The following is a 12,545-nucleotide window of genomic DNA, read 5'->3' as shown; positions in this document are numbered from 1 at the left end:
CAGATTCTTATGGCTCTCACGAATTTCAGTATTTATTTTTATATAATTGTGGAAATACGTATCAAGTTAAATACTCACTTATACGTCGTTAGCTTATTTGTCTTGGATACCCCACATTCATAACTACTCTTATTTTACCATTGATAATAATAATAATACTTTGTAAATGTAAAGTTGCCCCTATGCTTAACTAATTAAACACTACGCCATGAAGGCTTATGGGGGAGTGGATGTACAGATCCATATTTTCATGACCTCGGCACTAGCTGGAGGTGAGTTTTACTCCCGATTTACCCCCGAGGAAAGAGCCCCCGGTGCCCATTGGATAGGAGGTTGGGTGGACCCCAGAGCGGATCTGGACGATATGGAGAAGATAGAATTCTTGACCTTACAGGAACTCGAAGTCCGACTCAGTCGTCCAGCCTGTAGCCAGTTGCTATATCAACTACCTTATCCCGGCTTCTCTAATTCTTTGTATAGACATAATTTAAAATATGTGCTCTTCAGCTGTTACTCAGCAAAGTGTAAGTTATTTCAATCAATAAAAAGGGGAAAAAACATTTCCTTCACATGTTCGAAATCTGTTCCATGTGGGCTTCTTAAATCCCTCGGTTGCTTAAATTTACAGCATTTTTTTTTTTCAGAGAATACAATCATATCTGTTAACAGTTCAGATTTTCCTCACAACTACAGGATCACACAATATTCATAATAATCGCCGTGAAAATATCACGTCTTTTACTACACCTTACAAGGAATTATAATTATGTTTCTTTTTTCAATGGCTCTTCCAGCCCATTCAGGGCCCTGTCCTCTTATTCAGTTCCGTAATCATTTTTCACAGACGGTAGGACTCCTTGGACGGGTGATCAGCTCGTCGCAAGGCCTCTACCTAAACACAAGACAACAAAAGAGAATAAACGCATACTTACACAAAACCTCCAAGCCTTAAGTGGGATTCAAACCCACGACCCCAGCGCCCGAGGGAGCGAATGTAGTTCATGTCTTAGACCACGCGGCTAGTGTGATGGGCTTATACGTCAGTCGATGTTCGGCTATTTTTGAAACGTATATACCTGTTGTAATTTTGTGTCTGGCCTAAACTGTTGTCACCAAAACTTGCTTCAACATTTGGTGCGTTTATGCAGCGGTTTTCCCAAGTTTAAAGAAAAACTTAATACAGACACGCTGCTCTCTCAGGTCAGGCATCGCAAAACCGCTAACTCACGGAAACACGATAATGGATATACGTTCACCAACAATAAACCCAATCACTCAACTCGACGCCCCTTGCCACGTTGATTCAAGAAGGGTGTGTGGGAGATATCTAGCGGCGTTTCGATGTACTCATAACCATTCGCACGCAAAATTCAAATTTCGGGAACTTTTTGATACCACCACGTATATTACAGCAGAACATTTAAATATCTATTTTTAATTAGTTCACAGAAAGAACTAGAAATTGTTTTAAAAGTTTTATTACATATTTTCGTTATCATACAAATATTCTTATTCAGGGCATGTGTGGCATTCACTAATTGGAGTCATTTTATTTATAATTTTCAGTACTAATTAAAGCAAACTACCTTCGCTTCTATCTTTGTTACCGACTGGATTATAAAGAAAGGAGTTGAGGGACATTAGGAAGAAGAAGTCTTAGCGTAGCCTGTTAAGTTAATGTATCTTCCGCTCTAATGGAACCGAATTATGTTCTCTCACAGCTACATAGACTTCGTATAGCTGAATTTTTGTCATTTTCTTTGTCCCCAGGGTTTGCCCCTTCACCTTCAGATAGACACGTACGAGGACCCGAGAGATAGTGCCATCTTTCACAGAGGATACTGCCAGATCAAAGTGTTCTGCGACAAGGTAAGAAGAATTATAATTTTACTGCTTTAAAAAAGGAAGGGGTGCTTTAAATTTGAACAATGCAATAGCTGAATTCATTTAATTGTTTTATATTTTACAGCGTTAAATTATAGAATTAAAGAGGTTAATATTTAAGGATATTAATGTTGCGTTCTAATCTATCAAGATATTCTACTCTGGTATAGTGTAAATCTCTCCGTTGGGAAGTAAGTATGTTACCACTTTATGATGTCATGCTGCTCTTTGATTTTGAACTAGTAGAGAACTCTGTGCTCCGAAACGGGAAATACGAAACATGAGCGATTATAGTACTAACCATTAACATATTTTGTAGTTGAATATATTATTTCGCTTTCTAGATTACGACAAACCAAAATTATTCTAAAATTTACAAAACTTAGTTTATGAGGGTAAATGCCATTGAAAGACGTTTTCAGAATGTATTGTTTCGAGTTATGATTGCACAATATTTGATAAATTATTAAAACAAACTCCGTGGCTTGAGTCCACAAGCGAACTATACCGACCGAGCAACCGCCGCTTGTCGGTGAATTTAGCGCCAACTTTAGCGGGTAGAGGGTGTCGCGTGGTCGGCACAACGGATCCCCACGGCCGTTAATTTCGGTTTTCTAGGCCGGAGTCATTATTTCCTTGAAGTAGTTCCTCAATTATCTTCACGAGGTTGAGTGTACCCCGTTCCAGACCCACTACTTGTCACAAAATCTGGTAGAGCCGGGAATCGAACCCGGGACCTCTGGATCTGTAACCAGGATCTCTGACCACTAGATCCAATACGAAATACTGTGACTGGGATAGTGCAGTCGGTATAGTAATTCGCTAGGGATTGGACTGTCGAGAGCTTGCAGTTTAAGTCACGGCGGGTAGAGATGTTCCACGTCTCCACGTCGTCTAGACCGGTTAGCGGCCGGGGCGTGAATCTGACCACTCACCTGCGACTAGTGCCGAGGTCAAGAATACGTGGATCCATACATCCATTCCCCTATACATATTCATGGCGTATTATTTAGTTAAGTACGGACAAATTTGCCAACACAAAATACTGAATGCTGCACAACATTAATAGGTGACTACGGACTAAATAAGTTTGGTTCCAAACATACACGGAGGTAGGAGCATTCCTCTTATGTCCACATATGCCTGTACTCCGGTGATGTACGTTCAATTTCATGCCTCACAATCACACAGGCTCTGAAGCCACAAAGCCTTATACCTCAATGAGTGACTTTAATTTCACGCTTTACAATGACACACAACTTTGAAATCGACAGCGTTTTCTGCACCTTCAACGTTTCTTCCATCTTCCGGCCACTCTAACCTCAGTCGTGGGCAGTTAGTATTACGTGTATCTAGTGCAGGAAACGCGAGGTATAAAGTTGTCTCATATAGTTAGTGTTCGGCGTGAATGTGCAGGAACTTCTATTGACAAATTACTGGCCATGCTTACATTTCTTGGTGTCCGGCTTAGATGGCTGGCATAATATGACGAGAGGCAACATGTCCCGTCAACTCCTCCAAGCAGTGCATTGTCCCTAGAGACATCTTGCATCTGACGCCTTCGTTTGGAGTATTCGCTTGCAACATGGGAATGCTACCAACAGAGTTGACAATTAGGCAAAATATATTTTCGTAATACAGTCCACTGCGGCAGTCATATTGGAATTTGATGACTTGGTCTTGACTTCCTGGACTATACAAGGTTATAAGTTTCTAGCCTACTTTTCTTATTCTGACAAAGAATTAAAGTAGGCTTTTGACATCATAATGCTGGTTGTCTGTGAATCCACTCATGTTAATTTTTCAATACCTGAACTAATCTTTATGAAACTTGATAGGTGTGTCATGGCACCTGAGCCCATCTTAACGGCGTAATTCATAAACATCTCCCATTAATGTTTGTGTATGTGTGTATCCCCTATATTTACTAGGCAACGGTTAGGTAAAAACTTTACAGCGGCAACGAATATACAAGCAACAATAGAAGAATCGATGGACGCATCTTTTTCTATGCCGTCCGTCTCGTATCAAAGAAAGTTAGCCATTAGTTCTTCGCAGAACTTCTTGTTCCTCATAATATATGTTGATTTTATTATGAAACCAGTTCATAATAACTAATACGTCCTTTGTATCTGAAGAGTAGAGGCTATCACTCAGAAACATATATTGTACGGACCAAAATTATTATAGACACCGAGGAAATTTGTGTTATTTCAAAATAAAATAAGACATCACAATTATTTAGGTTAACTGATATCCCCAATATGATATAAAAATATTCTAGATGATTTTGGGAATATAGATGCGTAATAAAACATAATTATGCACAATGAACAACATGTGCTATTTAATTATCAATATTAATTACTTCAATTTTCTATTAGATCTACATTCTTTATCATGGCCATTATCATAATTATATATGCCATTAGTAACACTGTTTTATAACAATTGGTAACACAATTATTGTAGGGAAATGTTTTATTTCTTTTTTAATATCTGAACTAGTTTTAAAAAAGGCTACTTGATTTTAACAAGGCTATAAAGCCGTAAGATGCTGCTTTTTATATCATTACTCAATCATATTTCCAACCTGCCCGATTGCAGGCTCAGCTTTTAAACTCACTCACATACGAAGACATCCAAAGTAATAGGCTCATAATATTAGGAAGACGGGAAAGGTGAAGATACCGAACAAAAAGCTTTCAAGCTAAGTGAAAGAAGAAAGAAAATGTTTGATCAAAATAAAGTATACGAGCATAGGATGTAGATGGATGTATATAGTCATCTGTGTAATAAAATGGGACAATCACTGAAGTGAAGGTGACATAGTTACGAGTACACGGAATTTCAACATCTTGTATCAGTGATGAAAAGCTTCTTTCTGAAATTCTGTGGGATGACTTGTGTCTGGATTAAGCATCGACGAATATATAATTATAAACTAATTTATAAAATCATCTGTTAGCCTTAAAACGACCTTGTTTTGGTATAAAATTAAAAATTTTAATTTAAAAATTCAGCAATGTTAATTATTTTCGACTCAAATCTCCAGCTAACTGGAAGATAAGTATTAAATATTGTACATGTTTGTAGATGGCAGGAAGAAGTATTTAGGTAATTTTTATTTTTCTTTATTAAATTTCCAAAATTGATGTAGTTTTCTTTAATATTGGATGTGTTACACGTGATGTTTGTGTTAACAATAAAAAATAGGGTACATTCTTGAGAAAATATCATGATAGTCATTTTGAGATTTGATAAAAAAAATAGCACTAAGTGTGTGTTATTGTGAACCTAGTGTAAATTATTATTTCAGCATTCGGATAAGATGAGTCATGTTGTCAAATTTTGATGTAGTTCTAACTTGGATCCTTCCTGATTCTGAAGTAACCATGGTTAAGACTTTAATGAAGTGTCACTTTATTTTTCTACAATCCATAAATCTTCTTCTTCTTCTTCCTTCGATGGTTTAGGCCCTCGGGCCCAGTTCAAAATTTTCCTGGAAACTATGAAGCTTTACAAAGAGTTGATAGCACTACTTCTTGGATGGGGGGGGGGGATGTTTCTTGCGCTTTAAGATCGCTACCTACACAGGGCAACATAAATGCATACCTTGAGCGGGACTAAAAAACTACGAGCCCAGTGATCGACTACCCCATTAATCAAGATGCAAAATAACTTTCAGCCTCCTGTCACTGCAACAATATTAAATTAAACACAATAACAATTCACTCAAAAATAGATTAGAAAATTTATATTTTAAGGTGTCGAAATTTTCAAATATTTCTATAGGCAATATATAAAATTGTCCCCGTGTTTAACCAATTAAGCACTACGCCATAGTAGAGTGGATGTATATCCACATTTCTTGACGTCGGAACTAGCTGGAGATGGATGGTCAGCTTCACGCTCAGGCCGATTTACCCCGGGGGAAATGTCACCCTGCACCCATGGGATAGGAGGCTGGGTGGATCCCAGAGTCGGTCTGGACGACGTAGAGAAGAGAAAAATTTTGAACCTACCGGGACTTGAACTCCGACCCCTCTGTCGTCCATCCCGCAGCTTGTCGCTATACTGACTGCGCTATTCCGGCTTATATATATATATATATATATATATATATATATTTCACAAAATGGATTGCTTTGAAGACTGATCATGAGGAGGAGAGTGTGTTGCTTAGTGGCCAGAAATTTGCACGGATGCATCCCTATAATTTGTGACAAAATTGCCGATTTAGTCGGATGCAAGCCATGGCCGATTTACATACTATAAGATGGACGTACTCTGCTTTTAGATATTATTTAACCTTAAATCTCGATCAAGAACCACAGGATTCTTTATATACAATTTGATGAAGTTGTTTAAGTAAGGCAGTTCTCAAGCGACCTGAATCGATACGGGATATTCTTGGTGAAGTCCGGGTTCTCTCAGCATTCACCAGATGGAGTAGCTAGCCTCGCACGCGCGGTCATGCGTGCTGTGTTATGTTACGGATGCATACAGCCTATGATGCAGAAATGAAATATAGATTGGAGGATTTGATATTCTCAAAGCGGTGAAAATGAGTTCTTTTTTGGAGGGGGCTTATAACGCGGTGTAATCATTTAGAAGTCAACTGTCTTTCGGAGCAACATGCCGGCTCCCTCTTCAGCTTTAAACAGTACGCCAAGCAAGAAACCAGCATAAAGCAGGCAGAAACCAACGACTTGCCGTTCTGTTGCGACGAGTGCGTCCGAAACATCAATTAACTTTCAAAGGAGAACATAATGTTATATCCCAGAGCGTCAGACTCTCTCGAAGTGTAAATTCTCACATGCTTTATGTCAGGTTTCTTGTTCCGCTGCAGTGCTCCATTTTGTATTAGAGTGAGTGTACCTGTACGTATGTAGAACTGCTTCGAGGGAGACGGGCGGTAATGGACAGGTCATGTCGGCTGTCTGTTGCTGTACTATACGGACGGACGGAGCACCTTGTCACCTCACCCTGACACCGATAGAGATTGTCTTCTTTTCCCGTACCCTCATTCAAAGACTACACAATTTTGTTCAGTCGGCCGAACAAAATGTATGGGTCTCGTAACAATGAAACACATCAAACGTTGCCGACAAGTTAGGAATAACAAATACTTTATCAGAGACGAAGTTGCGCATGCTTAAACACTATGAATTAAANGATTGGGACTCTTCCTCTTTCATTTTTCTGAGCTGATTATCTATCGACCCTCTCAGTATCGAGACTCTCTATTGTTTTTGTGGCAAACAAAATGTCAAACGTTACAAATAAACATAAGCAAATTTATTTGTACGCAGACCCTACAGAGGGAGCTCTTTAATCCTTCCAGCCGCACTAGGCCCTGGGATTTACTCAACCCCTAACATAAATGAGTACCAGGAATTAATTAAATAATTTACGCGGCCGGCGCGTAAGGCTGACACCTTCACTGCCATTTTTGAGCCGATTGTCTAGATAATGTGGGATCTTCAACGTCTCACAGCCCTATGGGCCTTCACGGCCTGGTACAGGGATAGCTTTACTTCTTTTATTATCCAATATATAACTAACCATGTATTATAATTAAATTCACACTACAAATATAATTCAATAACGAACATGATGATCCAGCTGGATCAAAACAGGTAGCAAATGTACGTAACAAAACGAATAACGTTGGTTAATTTTTACGATTCGTTGTGTTAACGGTTGTATAGCAATATTATTTCTAGTAGAACTGGTTTATTTTCTGTTAAACACCTCGTGTGCATAGTGCATTTTAATGTGTTGAAAACATGGAGTAAAGAGCTCCCTCTGTAGGGTCTGCGTACAAATAAATTTGCTTATGTTTATTTGTAACGTTTGACATTTTGTTTGCCACAAAAACAATAGAGAGTCTCGATACTGAGAGGGTCGATAGATAATCAGCTCAGAAAAATGAAAGAGGAAGAGTCCCAATCAGTGAAGGGAATGGCCGAATAGAGCCATTACTGTCAGAAGCAGAGAGCCATTGAGCGACAAGGTTTGGAAATGGCTTCAACAGAAAGAGACTTGTGTCGGGTTGCTTAGGGCATATACTCAAAGTATCAGATGTTTGTACCGGACTGACAGCAGTTTCTTAACAGCATTCGTCCATTAAGTTTTAATGGGATTTATTCCTTTATTTCATTTTAATATTTATTCTTAAAGAATGATGAAATTATCTAAATATAGGAGTATATATTCTGATGTATTTGGGGCATAAAATGTAAAAAAAGTAAAGTTGTCCCTGTGCTTAACTACTTAAGCACTACGCCTTGGAGGCGTATGGAGGAATGGGTGTATAGATCCATGTTTCCTTGACCTCGGCACTAATTTGAGGTGAGTGGCCAGCTTCACGCCCTGGCAGCTTTACCCCCGGGGTAAGAACCCCCGGTACCCATTGGATAGGAGGTTGGGTGGACCCCAGAGCCGGTCTGGACGACGTGGAGAAGAGAAAATTCTTGACCCTACCGGGACTCGAACTCCTACTCCTCCATCCTCCAGCCCGTAGCCAGTCGCTATACCGACTGCGCTATCTCGGCTCCTGATGTATTTGGGTTATACGTTCCAAAATATTACGTGTGTGCAATTATTTTCACCTCACGCCGTTTCTAGTAGCTATGCTTGATGAATTACTTTGCATGTATTTATGACACTTAATGATTTCCTATGCAGATCTGTGTTCAAGTTGTCTATGAATAACCTTTCGTGGTAATTTTTAACATAAAATGAGATATATGTACTTCCGGTGCACAATATCAAGTACGCAGATTAAGGTGTCTCGTCCGTGTACTCATTCACGGAATTCACTTACTTAGGGCGGCCGCACACCAACTGCGTCAAGACAAGCCTCAAGACACGGGACAAAAGACGCAGTCTTGCTTCATTCGTGAGTTGTCAGCATGAAGCTGACGTCAGCATCATGACTCAGACCGGTGCGCGGCGGTTTTCGTAATCTCATTCGTTTCAACTGTGCTCCTTTCTATGCGTCATGTCGCAGACATCGTGTCTTGACTGTTACATGTCTTGACGCATGCCGGTGTTCGGCCTACCTTACTCATGCATTATATCAGAATCAACAATTATGATACATGAAATTGATGGTTGTATGGGTATCTTACATCGAAAATTTTCGATTAAGTAACGATTTTTTTTATAATTTGATATGAAGTGGTGATCCTTCTTGTTCAGGCGGGGAAAAGGTTTTATTTTCTAGAATGATTTTAGAAAGAATATTCCACGACGCATTATAACACAAATCGTTTCATCTGGATCTGCGAAGAGCACAAGTCGCAGGCCCTGGTTCATCTGAGTAAAATTTATTCTTTGTGCATTAAATCCTTAGCATAAATTCTGGTGAGCTATTCCATCTAACCAGGGCAATGTCTGAATACACTCGAATAGACCTGTCTCCATACTGACTATTTGTGCCTGGAAATAAGCTACATTCTGCTACCCACAGGACATATTATTAATTTTATGTAAACTCTTTCCTTCTGAAAAGCTAATTGTCGCTTAGCTGGTGATGAAAGTATTTCCTTTTATAAAAATTTGAATGTTATTTACAGTATTCAAAAGAGCCTGCCGCCCATTCTAATCCTCAGCCAGCTGAATCCAGTCCATATCTTGTATCCTGTATTTTTAAAGACTGATTTCGATATTTTCCAATTTGGACCTCAGCCTCTCATTGAAACACATCAATGCAAAATCCACAAAAACCACAGTAACAATACACAGAGAGAGAAACAGTAAATATTTTGTGAGGTTAATTCGTCAGCAAAAAAAAAAATATAGAGACTCTTTTCATATCATGTAAATTTTTGTTGTTACAATTTCCCCAAATTTTCACGTGATAATCAGAATAATTATCATTCGATAGCTCAAGAATCTTGGCGAATATAAGTTATTAACTAACATGACTGAATATTTTGAAGCGAATGTGTGAAAATGCGTCATCTTTGAGAGATAGAAAATTCCTGGGAAATGTATATACATGTATATTAATACGGAAGTAAAGTACTGAGTATTAAATGCTCTTGTCAACAGAAATGAGTACATAATTTTCTCAGTTGAGCACAGCAGGAAGCTAGGAAACAAATTATTCTTTTTGCCTGCTTAGTTACGAATATACTCGCATGACCCTGTGTGCTGGATTATGTGTGAGTTCGTCTAGGCCCTTAAGCGATAAGTAGACCTGCACGTAACAAAAATAATCGTCCAAGTTACTTTGTTTAATTAATAGACCGGCATTATAAAGCATGCCTCCAGTCTTTAAAACCTTTAGTTTTTTCCATACATCTTAGTATTATAGATGCAGACACTTGACCTAGAGACCTTGATTTGAGGTCACCTAAGTTTAAAAGGACAACATTTAACGCGCAATATAAGAATAACATTACGAAAATGACTTTTATTTACAGCATGTACGTATATGCACTGCGCTGCTTGGTCTGTTTCCACATGAAAATTTTAGGTCACATATGGAGGGGCACGCAAATTGTACCTCAATACGTCTTGCAATATAACAGCATAGGAATACACGCCGCAACGGAATAAAACAGGCGGCTTATGAACATGCCTCTTAGCACCGATATCTGTAGGTATTCAGTAATTAATCTAGTGCCAAACAACATTTCAGAGATTTGAACTGCTCGCCAAAGAAGTTAAAAAACTTTATTTATCAGTTACACTTTTAGGTTCATCAAGTAAGTTCTTCAATTCCCCTTTTCGGTTTTAAAAAACTTATATTTGTAAGGCGAATTGTTTTTTTTTCTCTCCTCTTCGCTCCCACTGTGGAGCATAGGGCTGATTTCTCAGTTTCATGATCATTTTACAGGCGGTAGGACTCCTTGGGCGGGTGATCAGCTCGTCGCAAGGCCTCTACCTAAACACAGGACAACACAAACACAGAAAAACGCTCGCGCGCACACACACACCAAGCATTCATGCTTTGAGTGGGATTCGAAACCACGATCCCAGCGATCCCGGCTTCCGAGCGAGCGAAGACAGTGCATGCCTTAGACCGCTCGGCTGCTGTGACCGGCAGTGTATAAGAATAATATATAAGAATTCAGTTCGTACCTCACAGGAAACAGATCCGAACCCAAGATCCCGGCTTCCGAGCGAGCGAAGACGGTGCATGCCTTACACTACTGTGACAGGCCTGTAAAGCGAGTACCAAAATGAATTCTAATCCATTTAAACAAAATTATAACTAGTGAATAATCGGAGGCCCTTTCTTAGTGTTTGCGGGGCACGGAGTGTTCTGTTTAAGGAAATAGAACATTTATTACTTCGGTACTGGGTCAGAACTGCTTAAAATCTTTCAGTGTAGTGTATGTCCTTATTCTCTGCTCAAATATTAAAGTATGAACTTAAGTTCCAGCCTTTCCCGGTTCGACTAACTGCAGCCCACAGTATTTCTGGATTTCAGTGATGATAATCCTATACGGCGAAAACAAGGGCGCCTTCGTCAGTTAGTGGCGTAACCATTACGTCATCATTAGAAAACCATTAGATTTTATTTTCAACATAGTTAACGGCGTTCGTACGTCAATGGGAAATTTCATACACGACTCTTTCGCAAGGTTGGCTACACAAGTTATGACGTACTCTGGTTCGTAGAATACTGTGACGTATAGACCCATTGCTAGGCAACGACTCGGTAAACGCATTCCCGCGGAAGCCAATGCTCGCAACAATAGGACGTCTATTACTAGGCAACGGTTCAGTAAACACGCCCAAAACAACACGGGACAATATAACACAGTGTTTTCCGTGGGACCCGCTCCGGCGTTAAATAAAGAACATTTCCAAGATATCAGCCAGTATTTTTTTTTTCAGAAGTTTATAGAGTTCACTTGAAGAAGAGTTCATTTTCGAGAGTTGTCGAGAATTGGGTCGGGTTCTGGACATGGCAGTCGAAGGTGATTGAGAATAAATGACAAGAAACGAATTAGACTTTGATGTGAAGATGTCGTATATGATTTGAAGTGACAGTGAGATTCTTATAAATCCGTTGCCAGGATACGACTAGAGAAGACTGTGTGTAACGGTGAACTGTGAAGTGTGTAGATTAACGATAGCAGTGTATTGCCTATAGTTCCGAGTTGTGTGTGTGTGTGTGTATATAAGATGTCAATGAATCCAACAGTCTAATCCAGAACCCGTCTTATAAGTCACGCACCCACCATACATGTGACAATTTATCTACAGATTCTGAAGGATTCGCTGCCAGTGTTCCTTTCCTGTTCCAAATGTTGACAATCTTCGAATGTGGACTCAGCGAGGTGAAGGTATATATACATCACACTAAACATTACAGAAACTTTAACTGTGTCTATATATGTAGGTTTAATACAGTTACGTAAACTGCCGATATAGCCGGTCACGGTAGCCGAGCGGTCTAAGGCATGTACTGTCTTCGCTCGCTTGGAAGCTGGGATCGTGGGTTCGGATCTGGTTCCTGTGAGGTACGAACTGAATTCTTATATATTATTCTTATACACTGCCGGTCACAGTAGCCGAGCGGTCTAAGGCACGTACTGTCTTCGCTCGCTCGGAAGCCGGGATCGTGGGTTCGGATCTGTTTCCTGTGAGGTACGAACTGAATTCTTATATATTATTCTTATACACTGCCGGTC

General features: G+C 39.5%; 1 protein-coding gene across 7 annotated transcripts in view; it reads left to right on the top strand.

Moving 5' to 3' along the window:
• LOC111875435 (protein grainyhead) overlaps positions 1 to 12,545 on the top strand; it is a 515,137-nt gene that overhangs the window by 456,226 nt on the left and 46,366 nt on the right. For all 7 annotated transcript variants that reach the window (XM_023871677.2, XM_023871678.2, XM_023871681.2 and 4 more), the window contains one exon: positions 1,771 to 1,869. In XM_023871677.2, the coding sequence (XP_023727445.1) occupies positions 1,771 to 1,869 (99 nt within the window). The remainder of the gene's footprint in view (positions 1 to 1,770; positions 1,870 to 12,545) is intronic.

This window comes from Cryptotermes secundus, unplaced genomic scaffold, assembly GCF_002891405.2.
Source record: "Cryptotermes secundus unplaced genomic scaffold, Csec_1.0 scaffold304, whole genome shotgun sequence".
NCBI classification, from domain to species: Eukaryota; Metazoa; Arthropoda; class Insecta; order Blattodea; family Kalotermitidae; genus Cryptotermes; species Cryptotermes secundus.
This window is presented reverse-complemented; position numbering and strand designations above follow the sequence as displayed.